The 22074-nt window shown below is 38.9% G+C and overlaps 1 protein-coding gene across 2 annotated transcripts in view; it reads left to right on the plus strand.

Annotated features, from left to right (window-relative positions):
- The window catches only part of UTP20 (UTP20 small subunit processome component), a 108016-nt gene that overhangs the window by 1781 nt on the left and 84161 nt on the right, over positions 1-22074 (plus strand). For both annotated transcript variants that reach the window (XM_023185996.2, XM_023186066.1), the window contains exons 3-15: positions 3701-3767; positions 3880-4012; positions 4449-4637; positions 7104-7185; positions 8266-8403; positions 8831-8986; positions 9861-10007; positions 10089-10223; positions 11215-11292; positions 13354-13532; positions 17343-17498; positions 17634-17722; positions 20073-20178. In XM_023185996.2, coding sequence (XP_023041764.1) covers positions 3701-3767; positions 3880-4012; positions 4449-4637; positions 7104-7185; positions 8266-8403; positions 8831-8986; positions 9861-10007; positions 10089-10223; positions 11215-11292; positions 13354-13532; positions 17343-17498; positions 17634-17722; positions 20073-20178 — 1655 coding nt within the window. The remainder of the gene's footprint in view (positions 1-3700; positions 3768-3879; positions 4013-4448; positions 4638-7103; positions 7186-8265; positions 8404-8830; positions 8987-9860; positions 10008-10088; positions 10224-11214; positions 11293-13353; positions 13533-17342; positions 17499-17633; positions 17723-20072; positions 20179-22074) is intronic.

Genomic DNA, 22074 nt, shown 5'->3' on the forward strand with positions numbered 1-22074 from the left:
TAGTAGAGACTAGAGACGGAGTTTCACCATGTTGGCCAGGATGGTCTCAATCTCCTGACCTCATGATCTGCTCGCCTCGGCCTCCCAAAGTGCTAGGATGACAGGTGTGAGCCACCGCATCCGGCCTTGTCATCCTTTTATGCAGAAGTCTTTTTCTGCATCATGTCATTATTCCTCCTAGCCTTTTAAGGTCCTGTGTAACATGCCTATGCCTTGGATATCCAATCTCAGTTCTTACTGTTCTTCACTTTACTATAATCAGACTCCACTCACTGTGTCTTTGAATGCATTATCTCCACCATGTAAATTCAATGTGTTAAATGATGTTGTCTAGGTGAGCACATTGTGCTTTGGGAACTCATAGCAAAGGAAACCTAACCTACATTCTTTAGGGGTGTCAAAAAAGGTGATCTAGATCGGGTGACACCTGAATTGAATCTTGTTTATATAGGTTTTAGCATGGTAAAGAGGACAGGAAAGGCTCTTCCAGGCTGAGGGAGAAGCCTATATAAAGGAACAGAAGCTAGGGAATGCATGTCACATTCAAGAAACTGCAAAGCAGTCCAGTGTGGTTATAGGTGTGTATAGGGTGTTTTTTTTGTATTCATGGTGACTGGGATGGGGCAAGGAGGCAGCTGGTGAGATAAAGCTGGAGAGGTAGGCAAGGATCATAAAGGGCTTCATATGTCAAGCTAAGTTGGAGTTTTATCCTGAAGCTATAGGGACTTAGAGTTCTAGGAATGTAAGCAGGGGAATGAATGACATGATCAGGTTTAAATTTTCAATCTCTCTGACTTTAGTGTGGAGAAAAGAGCAGGACTGCAGTCCTGCATCATGTCATGATTCCTCTGCTAGCCCTTTAAGGTCCTGTGTAACATGCCTTTAACTTGGAGATCCAGTCTCAGTTGTCCAGTTGTGAGGATTTGATTGTGATCTAAGTAAGAAATGATTATGGTAGCAGCAATCAAGATAGAGAGAAGAGAAGGATTCCAGAGATATTGAGGAAGTAGAATGAATGGATAGGACTTGTGACCTACTGGGTTTGCAGCAAGGAAGACAATGAGGTTAAGGCTGAATGGTTGAGGATGTTACTCATCAAGATATATTTATAGGTAAAGGAGCACAAGGTTGTAAAGATAAGATAATTAGTTCCATTTGGGACTTGAGTTTGAAATACCTATGGCCATCCAAATGATAGTGTCCAAAAGATGTTTGTATATATGCATGTGGAGTATAGGTGACTTCAGAGGTGAAATTACAGATTTGGCATTTAGAATATGGTTAATAGTTTAAGCCGCAGGAGAAGTTGAAAATATCAAGAGGTAGAGTGTTAAGGAGGCAGAGAAGACAGCCTGAAATTAGAATCCTGGACTGGATAGTCCAGAATGGCCTCTGTCACGTGTCTGACAGTTGGCTGTGGCTTGTTGATCTTGGTTCTTTTTTTTCATGGCCTCCTATTCCCCGATAAGCTAGACTAGGCTTCTTTTCATGGTGGCAGAATCTTTTCCATAGAGTGAAGGCAGAAGCTGTCAAGGCCTCATAAAGTTTTGCTTTGGTCATCACAGAGTCACTTTCATTGCATGTTATTAGTCAAAGCGAGTCAGGAGGCCAGGCCAGATTCAAAGGGTGAGGAAATAGACTCCGTCTCTTGGTGAAAGGAGCTCCAGAGTTACCTTGCAAAAGGACGCAACATGGTTTCTCACACATAGCTGACATGTGCCAGGTCTGTGCTAGGCTAGAAATATGTTCTGCATTTAAGTTTTAAACTGTGTTGCATATTTTCCTTCTGCCTTAAAGGACATGAAAATGCCTTAAAGGACATGAAAACAACAACAAAAAATTTCTTTAATTTTACTTTTGAAAAATAGAGATGGGATCTCGTGTTGTTGCCTAGACTAGTCTCAAACTCCTGGGCTCAAATGCTCTTCCTGCCTCAGCCACCCAGTGTTGGGATTACAGGAATGAGCCATCGTCCCCATCCTAAAACAAAATGTAATGGGATTCTCTTTCTTTTCTGCCTTTTTTAAAAAAATTTTTTAGTTTCTAATTTTTGTGATTACATAGTATCTATTCTGCCTAACTATTGATTTTAAAGATTTCCAAAGAACAGTTTAAGGTGTTTTTTTTTTTTTTTTTGAGATTGTAGATTTGGCATGCTGTTTGCATGTGTGCTTATGTGTTTATTCTCTCCTTGTTTCTCTCTCTCTATAAACACATATTTTTATTTTTATTTCAACTTTGGTTTTAGATACAGGGGGTACATGTGCAGGTTTGTTACTTGGTAATGTTGTATGATGCTGAGGTTTGGAGTATGGATCCTGTCATAGTAGTGAGCATACTACCCAACAAGTAGTTTTTTTTAACCCATCCCCACTTACTCCACCCTCTAGTAAATCCACAGTGTCCATTGTTCTTATATTTATGTCTATGTGTACTCAATATTTAGCTCCCACTTATAAGCGAAAACATGCAGTATTTGGTTTTCTGTTCCTATGTTAATTTGCTTAGTATTATGGACTCCAGCTGTATCCACGTTGCTGCAAAGGACATGATTTCATTCTTTTTTATGGCATATAGTATTCCATGGTGTATATGTACTGTATTTTCTTTATACAATGTACTATTGATGGACACCTGGGCTAATTCAGTGTCTCTGCTATTGTGGATAGTGCAGAGATGAACATACGAGTGCATGTATCTTTTTGGTAGAATGATTTTTTTGGGGGGTATGCATTTATTTATACGTCTATACACACACATACATAGATGTATACATACATGTCATACGTGTATGATAATTTATTGGCTATACCTTTCAAAGTACAAAGTAATTGATACCATGTTAACAAGTTAAGTAACATAGTGGTAAACTTATGAAAGGCCGATTATCTCACTCCTCCCACTCCTAATTCCCAAGGAAGCCAACACTGACAGTTCAGTATAATATTCTTCCATACTGTCCTCTGATGTTCGTATGTGCAAACATTTATAGAGGGTTTTTTTTTTGTTTTTGTTTTTTAAGGAAAATTGAATCCTACCATACCGTCTCACTGCATAACTTGCTTTTATCATTTTGGGGGCATATCATCAGTGTGGTTCTGGTTCAATAGAGATATAACTCTTTTTAGTAGCCACATAATACACCTTAGTATATATAGACCACAGGATATTCCAACCATTTTCCTATTGTCGGATATTTTAGGCTGTGTAATGTTTCCCCACACTGTAGTTAAGCTGAGTAAACATCTTTTACTTCTAGGCTTGCAAACTTTACAAGAACTACCTGGGTCAAAGAGTATAACTGTTGAATTTTAATAGGAATGCCATATTACTTCTTTATAAGGTTGTAGTAATTCATATTTCTAAAAGCAGAATGAAGAAACTGTAAAGAACTAACACCTTATTCTTTGCCTAAAATTATAAAAAAACACAGAAAATAATTTTCCCTTAGTGGACAGTATATATAGGCTCCAGAATATTTTTTGCTGCAACCAAATCAACAAAACAGTATTTTATAAGTGATCTATTGATAACATCTGATTGCTTTTTAAAGTGTGTTACTTAATGGCATTTTAAAAAAGTAAAAGGAGTTTTTAAACTCTTCAGTATCATTGTCTTAAGATATTAATGTATCATTATTCTATTTACCTTGATGATTGCTTTCTTAGAGTTGATTAATGGACTGCTTTAATCTTGACAGGAGGTTGAAACCTACTTTTTTGAGGGTCTGCTGAAATGGAGAGAATTAAACCTCACGGAGCACTTTGGTATTTTCTATTTTGTTTCTATTTTATTCACCCATAGTTTGCACTTTATATGTTCCTTACAGCCAAATAGTGGTGTGATAGAAAAGAACATATTTTTTTTTCCCCCACTCAGGAAAATTTTACAAAGAAGTTATTGACAAATGCCAGTCATTCAATCAGTTGGTCTATCATCAAAACGAGATAGTTCAGAGTTTGAAGACTCACCTGCAAGTTAAGAACAGTTTTGCCTATCAGCCCCTTTTAGAGTAAGTAGCATCTTGAGAGAAAGCTCATAACTCTATTTGTCTGATTTTTCAGATTGTGTTTCAAAGCTACATATGCCTCAGATCAGGTGTTCATAATTTAGAAACAAGAAGGATGTTCCTTTTCTGTTAGGAATGGGTGCATTACCATAAAGTAGAATCTTGGGGTATAATTTTGCATTTGTTATATACTAAAATAATCCCATTTTTCTTTGACATTATAGGAACAGTTGGCTACAACTTGTGATGGAATGTAACTTCTTGCCTGATTTCTTTGCTGAGGTCTTAAGATTTAAAGAGTTTTATAAATTTTCAGACTTGAATTAGAATTATTTTTATCTAATTAATCCTATGATCATAGGCCACTTAGTATCGTTAAGTAGATTTGCAGCCTTTTAAAAAAAATCCACATAATCAGTTTCTTCTTCTTTTAATCCAGTTTGGTTGTACAGTTGGCACGAGATCTGCAGATGGATTTCTACCCACACTTTCCAGAGTTTTTTTTGACTATCACCTCGATCCTGGAGACTCAGGACACAGAGTTGTTAGAATGGGCTTTCACCTCGTTGTCATATCTTTATAAGTACCTGTGGAGACTGATGGTGAAGGACATGTCCAATATATACAGGTAACCCTTTCTCTCTCTAGTACGTTTTTTAATTGCCTGCTTCTTTTTCTCTGGCTTCTCTCTGACTCCAAACCACTTTGCCAGCTCAGTGCCTAATTGTTTCCATGTGCAAAGTTGATGCTGCAGCCAAAGTAGTCCACAATCTAGTCTGCCATTCTGAGTTGCCATAACCATCTCTCCTCTCCAGCTACTGAAAGTTTACCCACCTGTGAAGGCCTGACTTGGTACCTACAGCCTCCACAAACAGGCACCTTCACCAGAAGTATTAGTAAAACTTAATACTCTCTATCCTCTTGGCATTTTTTAACCACCTATGTCACACAACTTTTACCAGAATTGTTTGGTTATAATGTATTGCCGTCCTCTCTACACCTGGTTTAAGCGAGGTTTAAGACAGGTTAAGAACCCTTTTTAAACATTGACATTTCCCCAGCCACTAGTACTTACTAATCTGAAAGAGACACTCCGTATTTGTGAGTAAATGTGGACAAGGAAAGAGAATGAATTTCGTAGTAGCCTTTTGTTTAAAGTAAGCAAAGATTGTCTTACTATCTGTTTAAGTCTGGGGTTTGGTGGGATTTTTCACTTGGTCTTCTGGTTGTTTTCATGTTCTGTAATTGCCACAAGAATGTTTAATATCAGTCATCAGCCTCTTACCCCCCAATAAATGGTGTGTGTATGGTATGGGACAATAGACTTCGTTTTATGCCACCCCTTTCACTCAGCCCACCCTTCTCTTTTAGGAACTTCGAATGAAGAAAGAGAAAGAAATCTTTTTCCAGCTTTTACTAGTTCCCTATGAAGCTTTTGGTAAAATATGTTAGAAACCAATATTATCTCATTAAACAACCAACAAGTTGTTTAATCAGTTTGGGGAATAATTGATTTAGTTTTGTAATTTCAGCTGTCATAAAAGCTGCCACTTTTATGTCTGCTAAGTCAGGCTCTTCAATTCTAAATTTATTTGCTTTTGGTATGACAACTTCAGTAGCTTGGCTATTTTCACTTGCATATTACTGAAACTGAACTCAACACTTACTGTTAAATCAACTCCTCTTATCTGTACATTCATTCATGTGTTCTGTAAATAGGTATTGAGTGTCTGCCATATGCCAGGCCCTGTTTGGTTGCCCATTTTCTATCATTAATACTAACGTTCTTCCTGTCTCCGAGTTTTGGCATATCAGAGACATCATTGACCCAGTTGTCTTCAGAGGTGTCCACATCCTCTTGATTCTATCATTTACACATTTGCTCAGTGAATGTTTATTGGACACTGTCTGTATGTCAGGCGCTTGAGATGCAGTCACAGGTAAAACAGATAAAAATCCCTCTTCTCACAAAGTTTACATTTTAGCAGGGGGAGAACATCTTGGGCACATACCCGGCAAGAAGTTGTAGGTGGCCAAGCAGCCTGTATACGGGCGAGAGTAGCTAAGCGATGTCAGAGAAGCAGTAGTAAGGGGCCAGATCATCCAGGGCCCTGTGGACCGCTGTAAGGTCTTCAGCTTCATTGCAGGGACTTCTGAAATGTCTACTGAGTTCATTCCTTGCCATTTCCCTCTCCTTCCAGTCTTTTTCAGGCCAGTTAGCCCAAGCTTGTATGACTTGAGCAGCTTTCTGATTGAATTACCAGACTCTTTCCTCCTTTATTTTATCCTGTATATTGCTGCCAAATTAATCTTTCTGAAAATAGTCATTTCTCATTCAGCCAACATTTATTAATACCTGCTGTCAGCAAGGGACTATTAGGTATTGGGGTTATGGCAAAAATTGGAGAGATATATTCCATACCCTTCCATCATTAGGGAGACCAAATTTAACAATGTGATTACATATAAGTAATTATTTAGTTATGGATGCATGGCTGCTTGACCTTGAGCAAGTTGCTTATGCTTTCTGCCTCACTTTCGTTATCTGTAAAATGGGGAGATTATAATAGTACCCATCCCATAGAGTTATTGTGCTGACTAAATGGAGTAACACAGAGCAAGTGCTTACATAGATGTAAGCTAGAGCTGTCTACCTGACCAACTTTATCCACAGCTGCCCTCCTCTGCTGTATCATATTTTCTCTTTTAGATGGACCAGCCTCCTTGTCATGACCATGATCATTTCCACCTGCCCCATCTTAACTCTTGCTTTTATACCAATAATATGAACTGTGGTCCCCACCTAATTCTTCTTTCATTCAGAGCTCATTACAAATTGCACCTTTTCATGGAGTCGTGTTCGTAAAACCAGTACCACCAGTCCTAGTGGTAGACTAGGACTCTTAATATCTGTGGTCAAGTCTTCCTTTCAACATGTGGGTGTCTCCATAATGAATGAGATTTTAAATTTGTTTGATACCTGCTGTGTATTCCTTGCATACTTAGCACATTGTTGTCCATATTGTTGACATGTAGTATGTACTTATTAAAATTATATGACTAATGAAACATATCTTATTTTTTTCATGTATAGCATGTACAGCACACTCCTGGCTCATAAAAAACTACATATAAGAAATTTTGCTGCTGAAAGTTTTACTTTTTTGATGAGAAAGGTTAGTCTGATATTTTATGTTTGTTGCTAATCATCAAGAATCTGATGAATAGGCCAGACGTGGTGGCTCACGCCTGTAATCCCAACACTTTGGGAGGCCGAGGTGGATGGATCACCTGAGGTCAGGAGTTCGAGATCAGCCTGACCAACATGGCAAAACCCTATCTCTACTAAAAATGCAAAAATTAGCTGGTCGTGGTGGCGTGCACCTGTACTCCCAGCTACTCGGGAGGCTGAGACATGAGAATTGCTTGAGCCCAGGAGGTGGAAGTTGCAGTGACCGAGATCACACCATTGTGCTCCAGCCTGGGCGACAGAGCAAGACTCCATATCACACACACACACACACACACACATACACACACACTAATAATAGTAATATAATCTGATGAATGGAAGTAGATATCTTTTTAAAATGTGGTTACTATGGGCTAATTTCATCTATGTATCTGTATATTACTTAACAGAAATCTGTTACTATTTTGAATTTATCTCACAGTAAGACTTATTTGTTGCTCACAAATTGATGTGATCTAATTTGGGTCACTATTGTTATTTAGGTTTGTGATAGCTTTCAGTGTGTATATATCAAAAGTGCTGTCTAATTCAAGTCAGTAAATACATGAACTGTGACATTAATAAGAACTTTTCTAATAGTTTCCTGGAAGTAACTGGTAGCACGGTGTCATTTGTGTTTGTATAAAATGTTCATAGTAAATTTTAGAGGGTTTTTGTAATAAAAACATTAATATTAAATTTATTTTATTTCACAAAATACAAATATTTTACTGTATACAATACAAAATACAAATTTATTTACTTTAGAAGATAGAATGTTGACTTCTGTAGTTTTTTGTAGTACATATCTTCCCATAATACCAATGAATTCACTCTTTTGTGTGACATTCGAAGTGAGAATACACTATTAGAGTAGTTTGAAATCATTACAAATGTCTGTTCCTTTCACAATTTTTTCCTGAGTATATTTAAATAAGAATACGTAGAATAGCAAATGAGAGTTCTTCATTTGGATATGTTTATGTTTGTGAATATAATTTTCCATTTCTACTTTACATTTTAGGTCTCTGATAAAAATGCACTTTTCAATTTAATGTTTCTTGATCTTGATAAACATCCAGAAAAAGTCGAAGGCGTTGGACAGTTGCTTTTTGAAATGTGCAAAGGAGTTAGAAATATGTTTCACTCCTGTACAGGCCAGGTACACAACGGGGAGACAGAAAGTAGAAAAGAATGAGGCAAATGATGTGGAGGGAGGACAACCTAGAATAAATAGAAAGCCCTGGATGGGGAGTGTTGGGTGTTCGGTAACAATGCTTACCCAATGTAGGCCTTGGACAGTGAGATATTACTTACAGAGTCATTGATGTCTTCTTTATTTTGGATGCTACGGGGTAAGATAAATTGATTAATGGGCAAGGGCAGGTGGGGAGGGAACAGTTGTAATGATAAAATTCCCATCCTAGTTTAGAAGTTCCTTTTGGGACACATTATTAACCATCAAAGTTGCCATATCCTTGACTATTACAGGCCTGATTTTTAGCTAATGTAATCACAATGGTGACTCACAGAGCAATACTTGAAAATAAGAGTTTATATATTAATGTTAATGACTTGTATTCCCACAGGCAGTGAAGCTAATTTTGCAGAAGCTAGGACCTGTCACTGAAACAGAAATTCAACTACCATGGATGTTAATTGGAGAAACACTCAAAAACATGGTCAAATCCACTGTATCCTACATCTCCAAGGAACATTTTAGTACATTTTTTGAATGTTTGCAAGTGAGTTCTAATCTTTAAGGATGGGTTTTTGATAAGGAGTCTAAGAATTTACCCTTTCTGCTCTCAGTTTTGCAAAGCACTCCTAGAAGTTATATTTTATAATTGTTTTATTTATACTTCTCTACACATACTAAAATTTTCCTTCCCTCTGCCCTCGTGCTATTTTTTATTTGATATGGTATCTTGAAATGCAGTAGAAGACTCTGGAGTCTTCTACTTTGAATCTTGATTCTATTTGAATCTTGACCCTTCCACTTACTGCTAGTGTGACCTGGGAAAATTATTTGAAATCTCAATTCCCCCGTCTCTTCATCTAATAAATGGGGGTAATAATATTCTCTCCCTCGGGGTTGCTGTGAGGATGATGAGCGAATACTTGTAAAGAACTTAGAACGGGTCGGGCACAGTGGCTCAAGCTTGTAATCCCAGCACTTTGGGAGGCCAGAGTGGGTGGATCACCTGAGGTCGGGAGTTTGAGACTAGCCTGACCAACATGGAGAAATCCTGTCTCTAATAAAACTGCAAAATGGCACATGCCTATAGTCCCAGCTACTTGGGAGGCTGAGGCAGGAGAATCGCTTGAACCCGGAAGGCAGAGGTTGCGGTGAGCCAAAATTGCACCATTGCACTCCAGTCTGGGTAACAGGAGCAAAACTCCATCTCAAAATAAACAAACAAACAAACAAACAAACACTTAGAACAGTGCACTCAGTCAATGTTAGCTGTTACCCTTAGTGACTTCTGGTAAATGTGGCTTTTTCTTCCAAAGCAAAAGAATGGGAAAAGTTGAACTGTCACACAGTTTTTATTATTGTATTAACAGTTGAGTTTGATACTTTATAGTTATTCTCTGTGTTAAATTCTTTGTTTGCAGGAATCACTCTTGGATCTACATACAAAAGTAACAAAAACTAACTGTTGTGAAAGTTCTGAACAGATTAAAAGGTTGTTGGAAACATACCTTATACTTGTAAAACATGGAAGTGGAACAAAGATAACCATGCCTACTGATGTCTGTAAGGTGAGTTCCCAACTTAATATTCTCGAGAGTCTGTTTTTTAAAAGCTGATTACTGAGTATACATTGTTTTATCTTTTTGCAGGTGTTATCTCAAACACTGCAAGTAGCCAGTCTCTCCACATCTTGCTGCAAGACCCTCTTGGATGTAATTTCTGCTTTGATCCTGGGTGAAAATGTTTCCTTGCCGGAGACCCTCATCAAAGAAACCATAGAAAAAGTAATTTACTTCAACAAATATTAATTGAGCAGTTAATAATATGTTTAGCATTGAGTAAACCTTCTGAGGGATACAAGTGAAGTGTGACAAAGGCTCTGCCCTCAAGGAATTTATAATCTTGTTAAGGAGATAGGAATTGCATGTAGTAACGTAAATAAGCAAAATGGGGCAAAAGCTAAATCTATACATATTCTGCAAATATGTAGAGCTTACTGTGTGCTGGGTATGAGCTGAGTAATCCAGGATGAACAGTGATGCCTGTAGGTTTTGATAGTTGTTGGAGAAATGGAGCCTGGAACCAAGTAGATATAGTCTAGCCAATGTGTCTATTAGAGATATATTGAATTTTAACTATTACTTCTGCCTGGGGTTGAGGAACAGAGAAAACTTCTCAAAGGACTTGTGTTTGGGATAGTCCTTAAAGGTTGAAAAGCAGTCTGCCAGTCAGAAACGGGGTTAAAAATACTAGAAGAGGGAACAGGAAAGACATGTGTTCATAAATGTTTGCAGTCTGGGCACATGGACACATGATATGACATGATATCAGCAAAGCTCTGGCTTGGCTTTGGAAAGTTAGGTTGGGTTTTATCCTGCATTAGTGGAGGACTCTGAAAGAATTCCAAGCAGGGATATGATTTGATGAGATTTGCATTTTAGTGAATTTGAAAGTGGTATTGAAAATAGAAAGGTTGGTGAAGTTGTTTCTAGCTTAATGGAGCACAGCAGTACACTTTGAGGGAAGATATACAGTCATGCTGTTTGCCCTTTCATAACTCACTGTAGCTGGGTAAGAGTTGAGCAGCCTTTAGGCAGAGCCCTGTGTAATCAGCAGAAGCCCTTTGCATCTGTGGAAGCGCCTTTGGAGAAGGCTGGGCAATTGGACAGAGCACTGAGTGAAGTGTGCCTGCCATTCCCTTCTATAGCTGCTTGCTGGGGGGATGGGGAAGTACTCTCTGTGTGCTTACATTAATATTTTTTACTTTGGTCACAGATATTTGAGAGCAGATTTGAAAAACATTTAATTTTCAGTTTTTCTGAAGTCATGTTTGCCATGAAGCAGTTTGAGCAGGTAAGCAAGATAATAAGTTCAGAGTATTTTTAAAAACAAGTCTATCACGAAAAAATGATCAAATTTGAAATCTTGTTATTTCTGTTTGTTTTTGAGAGGAACAGGATAAGTGCTTGATGTTTTAGTCAATATGTTTTTTAAAGAAATTATATTCAATTCTGGATTACTTGTTTTTTGTAATAATCCTTTAGGTAGTTACAGAACCATGTGGTAAAATTGAAAAAACAGTTTAAGAAACTTCTATGTGATTTTGAAGCATAGAAAATAGTTTGTGAAACAATTTGCACTGGCGGAAGTTTGCAAATTGATTTCATTGCTCCAAAATAAGGTAACTGAGTGTGGGAGAAAACGTTCTTATCTAAACCTGGATTTATTTTATTTTTTTCTCTCCCTTCTCATCAAACACTTGCCCCTCCTCCTAACTAGTAACCCTACAGTATACTTCATGGAAACATGTCTCTGTATCTGTCCTCTCAATAGTCTTCCTTTTAGCCTTTGATAATATATATTCTCATTTGCCTAAAAAGAACACTTTTGTAGCTGTCCAAGATCTGTTTCTTTCAGCTCCATGAGAACACTTCAGCTTACTCTGTTTAACAACTGCGTTTTTCCTTTCTCCCCTGTTCCCTTTGGTCTTTTTTTTTTTTTTTTTTGAGACAGAGTCTCGCTCTGTCACCCAGGCTGGAGTGCAGTGGCGCAATCTCGGCTCACTGCAACCTCCGCCTCCCGGATTCACGCCATTCTCCTGCCTCAGCCTCCTGAGTAGCTGGGACTACAGGCACCCACCATCACGCCCGGCTAATTTTTTGTATTTTTAGTGGAGACGGGGTTTCACCGTGTTAGCCAAGATGATCTCAGTCTCCTGACCTCGTGATCCACCTGCCTCGGCCAGCTATTTTTTTCTTTTATTTACTTTATACTTTTAAATCATCTGAATATTCTGCTTTACCTTGGTTTGCCAGTTTTAGTTCTCATGTGTAGACTTCCTTGTATGGCAGATGGACTTTAGTTCCTTTATACCTTTCATGTTCCCAATAGAATTATATCACAAATTTTGGTTGAATCCATATTCAACACATACTTATATAAACAAGGAGTATTTTATGATTACATGATGCTTTTGTGTACATTCTCATTTTTCTTTCTTTTTTTTTTCAAGACATAGTCTTGCTCTGTCACCCAGGCTGGAGTGCAGTGGTGCCAACCTCCACCCCCTGGGTTCAAGTGATTCTCCTGCTTCAGGCTCCTGAGTAACTGGGATTACAGTTTTGCGCCCCCACACCTGGCTAATTTTTGTATTTTTAGTAGAGACGGGGTTTCACCATGTTGGCCAGGCTGGTCTCGAACTCCTGACCTCAGGCGATCTGCCTGGCCTTGGCCTCCCAAAGTGTTGGGATTACAGGCATGAGCCACCATACCTGGTCTCATTTTTCTTAGAGTTTATAATAACCCTTTCTTTAAAAACTGGAAATTGTTTTCTTTGAATAGCTGGCCAGTGAGTCTGTCTTCCAGCAGCTTTGTAAATGTCCTTCACATGACAAAACTGTCAGATAATTTAGCAGCTCAATTTTTCTTTTTCTTCTTTCTTGGAGACATTTCTCCTGGAGCAAGTCCAGTCTAAATGCATTGCTTTCTCTGCCCACTGCAAAAATGTTGTACTGGGACTTCCTTTTGCTTATCTCTCGTTTCCTGGGTTCTGTGTTTTTCTCTTGTTATAGTTTAGTCTCTAATTTTGACGGAATTTATTTTTCATAATTTCCTGGGGCTGGGGAGGGTTCATGGAGATAAAATAATGAGATTTAATACATCTGAAAATGTCTTTATTCTCTCCTCACACTGCATTATTGGTAGGCAGGCTATAGAATTCTAGATTCTAAGTCATCCTCCCTCAGAGTTTTTAAGACATGGCTGCACAGTCTTTAGCTTCCATTGTTCCTGTGTAGAGGTCTTAATGCCATTGTGATTCTTGATCCTTTGTTTTTTGTCCAGTTTTTTGAATTGTTACAATCTTCTCTTGATTATATCCGTTAATAAGTGTGATTTTTTTTTTCTTAAATGTAGCTGTTTCTACCAAGCTTTCTGTCATATATTGTGAATTGCTTCCTAATTGATGATGCTGTAGTCAAAGACGAAGCTCTGGCCATTCTGGCCAAGCTCATTCTGAACAAAGCGGCACCTCCCACTGCTGGCTCGATGGCAATTGAAAAGTACCCTCTGGCTTTCTCACCACAGATGGTGGGGTGAGTGCTAAGTTTTTATTCCTGGAATGATGATAAGATTACCTATTTAAATATAATGTATCTGGAATACTGTAAAAAAATGAAGATCTATATGTAACTGGAAGGATGTCCATGATAAGTTGTGTGAAAAAAGCAAGTTGTAGAGCTACACACATAGTATGTATAGTATGATCTCATTTGGCAAGGTAAAGCAAAATGTGTGTATGAACATAGAAAAACACGTGGAAGGATACACAAACCTGTTAACTTTGTTTACATCAGAAGGATGGTAAGGGAAAGATAGAGGTGACTTAATTTTTAAACCATTCATTGTAAAATTATTGTAGATTCACGTGCAGTTGCAAGAAATAGTACAGAGAGGTTTCATATAGTCTTCACTCAGATTGCCCCATTAGTACATCCTGCATAAGCATACTGCAATATCACAACTGCAGAATTGACATTGGTGCAATCCATCAATCTTAATCAGATTTCATGAGTTGTATGTGCACTCATCTGAGTTTGTGTACATATATAGATATATAGCTGTATGCAGTTTTATCACGTGTTGATTTATAACCATCACCAGAGTGAATATATGGAACTGTTTCCTCACCTTGAGGATTCCTCATGCTACTTTTTAATAACCACACTCCTGGCTGGGGTAGTGGCTCACGCCTGTAATCTCAGCACTTTATGAGGCTGAGGCAGGTGGATCACGAGGTCAGGAGATTGAGACCATCCTGGCTAACATGGTGAAACCCCATCTCTACTAAAAATACAAAAACTTAACGGTGGCGGGCGCCTGTAGTACCAGCTACTCGGGAGGCCGAGGCAGGAGAATGGCGTGAACCCGGGAGACGGAGGTTGCAGTGAGCGAGATCGCGCCACTGCACTTCAGCCTGGGTGACAGAGCGAGACTCTGTCTCAAAAAAAAAAAAAAAAAATTATATACCTTTATATTGTTTCAGTTGTTAAGTGTCATGGATTAATTTCTTAATTTCATTCAAAATGACACCCTTTAGAAGTTAAAAACAAAACTTATTTACACACATGAGAAGATTCGTAGTATCATTTCTCAAATAGTTAAGTGGGTATGCATCTAGAAATTGTAGCTTAGGAAACCAGTTCCCTTGTCATTCCTTTGTTTTTATAATTAATCTTCTTATTTATCTTGGAGTAGTTAGACCTGTTGTTGAGTTTTTGGTTTGCTCTGAGGCAGAATTAATGGGCATTCCTTGAGTTTGTGCTGAATACTCGACTTTGAAACATCCATGAAGGTGGGAGTAACTGCCCCACAGTCCCACAGCAGAGCTAGATTTTGAGTTTGATTAGCTTGAGATTCTGGAGGAACCTATTTTGTTTTTTAAATGTTTTATTTATTATTATTATGATTTTGAGACCAGGTCTTGCTCTGTCGCCCAGGCCAGAGTGCAGTGGCACAATCACGGCTCACTGCAGCCTCGACCTCCAGGGCCCAAGCTGTCCTCTCACTTGAGCCTCCCAGGTAGCTGGAACCATAGGCACGCACCACCATGCCCAACTAATTTTTAATTTTTGTACAGACGAGGTCTCGCTATGTTGCCCAGGCTGGTCTCAAACTCCTGGACTCAAGTGATCCTCCTACCTTGGCCTTTCAACGTGCTGGAGTTATAGGTTGAGCCGCTGTGTTTAGCAGACTCATCTTAACACCTACTTACATCTTCTGTCTACTTTACAAGTTGCTTCTCTATTGAAATATGCCAACAGAATCTTGGTTTTTAAATGTATTGAATTCTGATTCCTGAGGAATGGGTAGTGAGTAACTCCTATAGAATTATTCCTTTGAAACTTTTCTCTTGATTTGTCAATACCCAAGCCCATCTCCAACAGGCAGATTCCTTGCACCTGCCAAAACTGGGTTCTGTGCAGGGGGAGTGAAGCTGCTTTGTTGTTTGGCTTCCATGAGGTGAAGCTAAGGTTCTAACTGAGACTGGGTGTCAGACTTTCTTACCTCATCATCTCAGCCATCTCAGATCCTCCCAGGAAGGTGGCGTGTTAAAATAAATAAATAAATTTCGACGTGCTAACTCATGGCAAGTACTCTCACTTCTGTGTTTCTTTCTCTGCAAAAATACCCCTCTGCTACCCGCCACGGAGTTATGGTATATGTGAATGGTCACCTTTGTTTTGATTCCTTCTGTGAAGATTTTAAAATCATAGTTTGAATGTTACTAGTAACACTCCATCTACCCATCTCACCAGTTTGCTGTGAGAAAAATTTGAGATAATAAATGTGAAAAGACCCTGTAGGAGATAAACTTACTGTCGTTTGACAACTACTTAACAGTGTCAGGCACTGGACACTGGGGTGCAACAAAGAATAAGAAAACAGTTCCTTCTTGGGGGGAGAGGAATGTGGTGAGGCAGGTAAGCAAATAAGCGAGATGATTTCAGATCGTGATAAAAGAAGACAAAGCAGTATTGAGAGGAAGAGTGAATGGAGAGGGGTCACTATTCCTTTCCAGAGAGGGGACGTTTGGTCCAATTTTAAGCTGGGAAGGATCCAGCCTTGGAAAGATCTCAGTGAGAGACTCTCCAGACAGAAGGAAAAGTTAGCTGCAGAGACTCTGGGACAGAAATAAGCTCAGCACGTTTGAGCTACAGAAAGAAAACCTCTGTGGGTAAAGAGCAAGGAGGAGAGTGGGATGAGAGGAGATGGAGGTGGGCGAGGGTCAGATCATAGAGGGCCTTACAGGATGACGTAAGGAGTACGGGCTTCATTGGTGGAGCCACTGACAGGTCTGGAAAACGGGAATGATGTGGCAACTAATGACTCACTTTTGTTTTTTAAAGCATCTCAGTATTTTGTAAGATTTTTTCAGATTGTTGAGTCATGATTATTACTAAAAAGACTATATATATCAATATGTGGTGACTTTAAGGAATTGATAATTAAATTAACCTAATTATCTATCATGATTTCCAAACACTGAACATTCTGGTAAGTATGAAACAAAAGAGAATGTAGCTTTTTGGTGAATTTTTTTTTCTTTCTTTTTTTTTTTTCTCCTTCCTGCCCTTACCTGACTGTTTTTTGGTGAATTTTAATGATAAAAAGGGCACAAGAGTAAAAACCTGATATTCCACTTCTATTGCATAACAAGCTAACCAAACTGGAGTTGGAGGATAAATTGTAAAACAAATCATTTAACTTATGATTTCTGTGATTTTTCATTTGATTAGATTTTTGTCTTTCAAATAGGACCGAGGTATAGCACACTGGCAAAAATAAAAAGAGGCTAACAAGAATAGTACCAGTGTCACAGATATTCAAAACAGAATGTCATGTTGGAAAATGTCATTGAGCAACTGTGTATCTGGTCAAAGCAGCAGGAGAAAATTACTTATATATCATAATCCTGTTAGTGCTATTCGTCAGCTTCATCACAGTAGCTTTGCAACATCATTCTACATTTGTGGAAAGTGGTAAAATTCATGTCAAAAAGGAAAGGGAGAATGGGCGAAGTCCGTTCATTCCAGTGAACTGCCAATCAAAAACATGCCCAGGAGCACAGAATTGAGAAATCATACTGAAAACTAGAAGAAACTTGTTTTCAGTTATAAAGCAAATTAAAATAGAAGTGAAAGGAAGTAGAGCCAATGGAGCTGAAAAAGCCTCTTACTGAAAACTCAGTAAATGACTCACATTTGTTTAGCTCAACCACCACCACCAGTTCCTTCCCTCTAATGCTCCACAATGGTAAGAATCCAATTTTATGTCAGACTTCAGAGGGCAAGAGCGATTACATTCTGTTATTTTAAACATATGTATTTTTTTTTATCCTTCAGATCCTATATGAAGCAGAAGAAGACTAGATCCAAGGGAAGAAACAAACAGTTTCCAGTATTGGACCATCTTTTATCTATAATTAAGTTACCCCCAAATACAGATACTATTTACCTTTCACAATCTTGGGCAGCCCTGGTGGTGTTGCCTCATATTAGGTAAGAAAATAAGCTATGTTTAATTTTGAAAGAGATAACATACTGATTAAAATATGTTAGCCATTCCTTGCTGTTCTCTGAAACAAACGACTGAACGCCAGTTTGAACTTTTCCCTTTTTCTCCTGCTTGGACAGACCTCTTGAGAAAGAGAAGGTGATACCACTCGTCACCTGCTTCATAGAGGCACTCTTCATGGCTATTGATAAAGGGAGCTTTGGGAAAGGTCAGTTACAATCATCATTTGTTCTCTTCTCTTCTTTTCTGGCACACTCAAAGTAATTGTAAACACATGGGCTATTAGAGAATAATACTTACATTGTGTTCTGGCATAACCCCCGGATGATAAATCTGGAAAAAACGAGGATATGATGGGTGTGTCTCACTTTTACCACATAATGTGGTGACTGGGTCACGGTGGCTTGAGCATGAGGAAGGGGACATATCAAAAGGATGCCATGGCTTTGAAGGCCATTTGTTTTAGAGCTCCATACCAGGTCCTATATCTCATCTCCCACGTACATCTGACTCCTGGTATGCACCTTATGCTCCAAGCAAATCCATTTACTTACCCTGAGAAAGACACATTCTTTTACAACTGTATGGCTGCCTTTGCCCGTGTGTTTCCTCTGCATGGAGACCTTTCTAGGTCTTTGTCATTCAGTGAACTCTTGCTTATCTTTCAAAACTCGGCTCAGGCACAACACCTCTAGGAAGGCCTTTATGACTCTTCAGGCAGAATTAGACTACCCTACCCAAAACACCATTTCCTATTGGATACTTATGTGTCTCCCCTACTAGCCCGCAAACAGCAAATCAAAAGCAATTATTTAATATTTTGTTTTATTCTAATGCAGAATTTTTTAAAAAATCACGTGTATATAGTGGTCATTCATTCACTTAAATATTAATATTAATGTGCTACATTCTGTGTTAGATACTAAGCAGACGTGTTAGAGAATAAAGTAGACTCACCACATGGCAAGTGCTCTGTAGCCATATGTGACTGGTGGCTACTGTACTGGATTGTGGCGACATATTAGGACAAGTATTTTTACCATTGTAGAAAATTCTGTTGTACAGCACTGATCTAGAGCTTAGAGCAGGGACTGATAAAATCTTTTTGTAAAGGACCAGACAGTAAATGTGTTAGGTCTTATGGGCCACATTCAGTCTTGGTGGCATATATATATATTTTTTTCATATATATATTATATTTTATATATATATGTGTTTTTTAAACAAACCCTTCAAAATGTAAAAATCATTTTTAGTTTGCAGTCCATATAGTAACAGGCTGCCTACCAGATCTGACTTGCAGACCATAGTTTGCTGACATCTGGGCTAGAGACTAAATGAGTGTTTAATTATCATTAATTATGTTGGATACCATGGCTTAGGCCTGTAATCCCAACACTTTGGGAGGCTGAGGTGGGAGGATCACTTGAGGCCAGGAGTTCAAGACCAGCCCGGGAAACATAGTGAGACCCCCCACCAGCCCCCACTCTCTTTAAAAAAATAAGGCTGGGTGTGGTGGCTCACGCCTGTAATCCCAGCACTTTAGGAGACCAAAGTGAGTGGATCACTTGAGGTCAGGAGTTTGAGACCAGCCTGGCCAACATGGTGAAACCGCATGTCTACTAAAAATACAAAAATTAGCTGGGTGTGGTGGCAGGCACCTGTAATCCCAGCTACTTGGGAGGCTGAGGCAGAAGAATCACTTGAACCTGGGAAGTGGAGGTTGCTGTGAGCCAAGATCACACCACTGCATTCCAGCCTGAGTGACGGAGCAAGATTCTGTCTCAAAATAAATAAATCAATAAATAAAATAATGAATTGAGTGTATTATAGGTAGTAGCCATTAAATATGTGACTTCTCATAAACTTGAGAAATAAAATCAACAAGTTTTATACCAAGATAATTTCGTAGCTATTGATAAATCCAAGCCTGTACTCCTCAAAAGTCCTAGTTTTCGTAACGTCAGTGAGTGGGACCATTATACTTGGTACTCATTTTGGTTAATGGAACATACATACATTTTTATTCTCTACTTCTGAGTATTTATTTATTTATTTATTTTGAGACTATCTTGCTCAGTCACCCAGGCTGGAGGGCAGTGGCACGATCATGGCTTGCTGCAGCCTTGACCTCCCAGGCTGAAGCAATCTTCCCAACTCAGCCTCTTGAGTAGCTGGGACTACAGGTGTGAACCACCATGCCCAGCTGATTTTTAATCTTTTATGGAGATGAGGACTCACTGTGTGGCCCAGGCTGGTCTTGAACTCCTGGCCTCAAGTGGTCCTCCCACCTCAGCACCCGCAAAGTGCTGGGATTACAGGTATAAGCCACCATGCCCAGTCTTATTTTTCTCAAGAAAGGTAAAATATAGGATTTGGAAACTTCTCTTTTCTGTTTCTTTCTGTTATATTTAGATGTTTGACAGATAATTCTTTGGAAGGCACAAATTCACTCTAAGAACTTCCCATAAGTAGCAAGTATTTGATAGATAAGGTATTTGATAGTTACAATGTCAAAGAAATAAGTAATGTGGTTTCTCCCGTTTTTCTGCCCTTAGGAAACTTATTTGTTCTTTGTCAAGCTGTAAATACTCTACTAAGTTTGGAAGAATCTTCTGAACTTCTTCATTTGGTTCCTGTGGAACATGTGAAGAATTTAGTATTGTAAGTAAACATTTTCCATCTGGCTTAGTAATGAATAAAATATAAAAGCCTCTATTGTTGTGAAATCTTGGACACAATGAAAATTCCCTTGATCTATTTTATACCTGAGTTGTATTCACATAGTGAAATTTAATATTGATTTAGATCCTCCAGTTAAAATAAGTACATTTGACACAGTCTTTAAATACAGATTCATCTTTGTAAAGGGTGTTTTACTACGTGTGTAGATTAATGTGGTCAAGTTTGAAGGGTTTGTAATTCTGATCATTCCCAGCTGTAACAAGGCATGGTATTGACCTTTTATAACTTCTTTAATGGTTCCAACAGGAACATTCCCACTCTTGTTCGGCCTCAACTTGGCGTGATCAGCATTTCCGAAAACTTCCCTGTGGTCTTTTTATATACACGGAAACAATCCAGTTTCATTTTTTGTTGGTTTGGTTTCTGTGTTTGCTTTTAAAGTATAGTTCAGCCAGCCTTTAATTTTGATAGTAGCACAGAGCCATTTGGGGGGAGCCAACAATGTATCTTTTCTAAAGGTCAAGACTTGCTGCTTTTTCCTGAAGTCTACTCCATTTTATTTCCAAGTGTTTTAAAGATTTATTCATTCACTTTGTTCAGTAGTTAATCATTTGCTCTTCTCACATGCCAAGCGCTGTTCTAGGCACTGTGAAACATAGTGAATAAAACAGACAAAATTCCCTGCCTTCTTGTAGCTAGTGTTGTAGCCAGAAGAGGCTCTAAATAGAATAAATAAGTAAACTGTATAGCGTGTTAGGAGGTGCTAAGTGCTGTGAAGAAAAACAAAGCAGGATCAGGGGATAGGGAGAGTCCAGAGGTGAGGGGAGCGGTTGCGCTTTTAAATCGAAATGATCTTACCAAGGAGGAGACGCTTGAGCAGAACGCGGAAAGCAGTGAGGGACATAGGCCATGAGGATACCTGTGGTCTGGGCTGCTCCCTGGGTTCCAGACCTGGAGGTGACATGAGTGCCAACGCTTTGTGGGGGTGGTGGGTGCCTGGCTCGAGTAGCAAGGAGAGGTCATGTTGGCTGAGCAGAGCACAAGAGTAGGTGGTAGGAGAAGAAGACATAGAGGTAGAGATAGTAGACCTCCTTAGGTCACCACGGGGCCTTGGCTTTTACTCTGAATGAAAGGGGAGGCCGTGGGAGGACTTTTGGAAGTGGAGTGACTTTGACCTAAACAGAATCACTCTGGCTGCTGTGTTAAGACGAGACTGTAGGGGAATACTATAATAATCCGGAATCTCTTTGCCTTTCCAAATCTGGGTGAAGTTGGCATTTCTCCATGGTTAATTGTATTGGTTTAAATTAACTTCCTTTAGAGAGGATTAGTTCTTTGACATCACCACATTTACCATATTACATAGTCTCCCTTTTAAAATCATTCTGTTTAAACTTCTCGTACGTTCACCCTTGGTATAAACAATTGAAGGTGGCTGTAGAACTTGAAACAAAAGACACACATAGCACAGAATGGGGCCCATGTTCCCCCTGGGGAAGGCCAGCTTGCCTCCCAGCCACGTGGCTCTTAAGCCTTGGAGACACAGAGATGTCCAACAGGAGTGGCTCTGGTTTTGAGGGCAGGGGCATAAACTTGCAGAGTAGACACAGGATTCTGTTCTCTTTGCTGTGCTAGTGGACTGATGAGCACCTAGGTTTCACAGCCAAGACTGCCTGGTTTTGAGTCTTGAATCCACCACTAACTAGCTCTGTAGCCTTGGGTGACTTAGTTAACCTCAACTTGATTATCTCTCAAAAAGGGATAGTGAAGAAAAAAAGGAAGGAATCAAAATCTCACCTTGTAGAGATTAAGTTGTACAATGCATACAATAATGGTAATAAACAATTGCATTGATTGTGTCCTTATGTGCACATT

Source organism: Piliocolobus tephrosceles, chromosome 10 (assembly GCF_002776525.5).
Source record: "Piliocolobus tephrosceles isolate RC106 chromosome 10, ASM277652v3, whole genome shotgun sequence".
NCBI lineage: Eukaryota > Metazoa > Chordata > Mammalia > Primates > Cercopithecidae > Piliocolobus > Piliocolobus tephrosceles.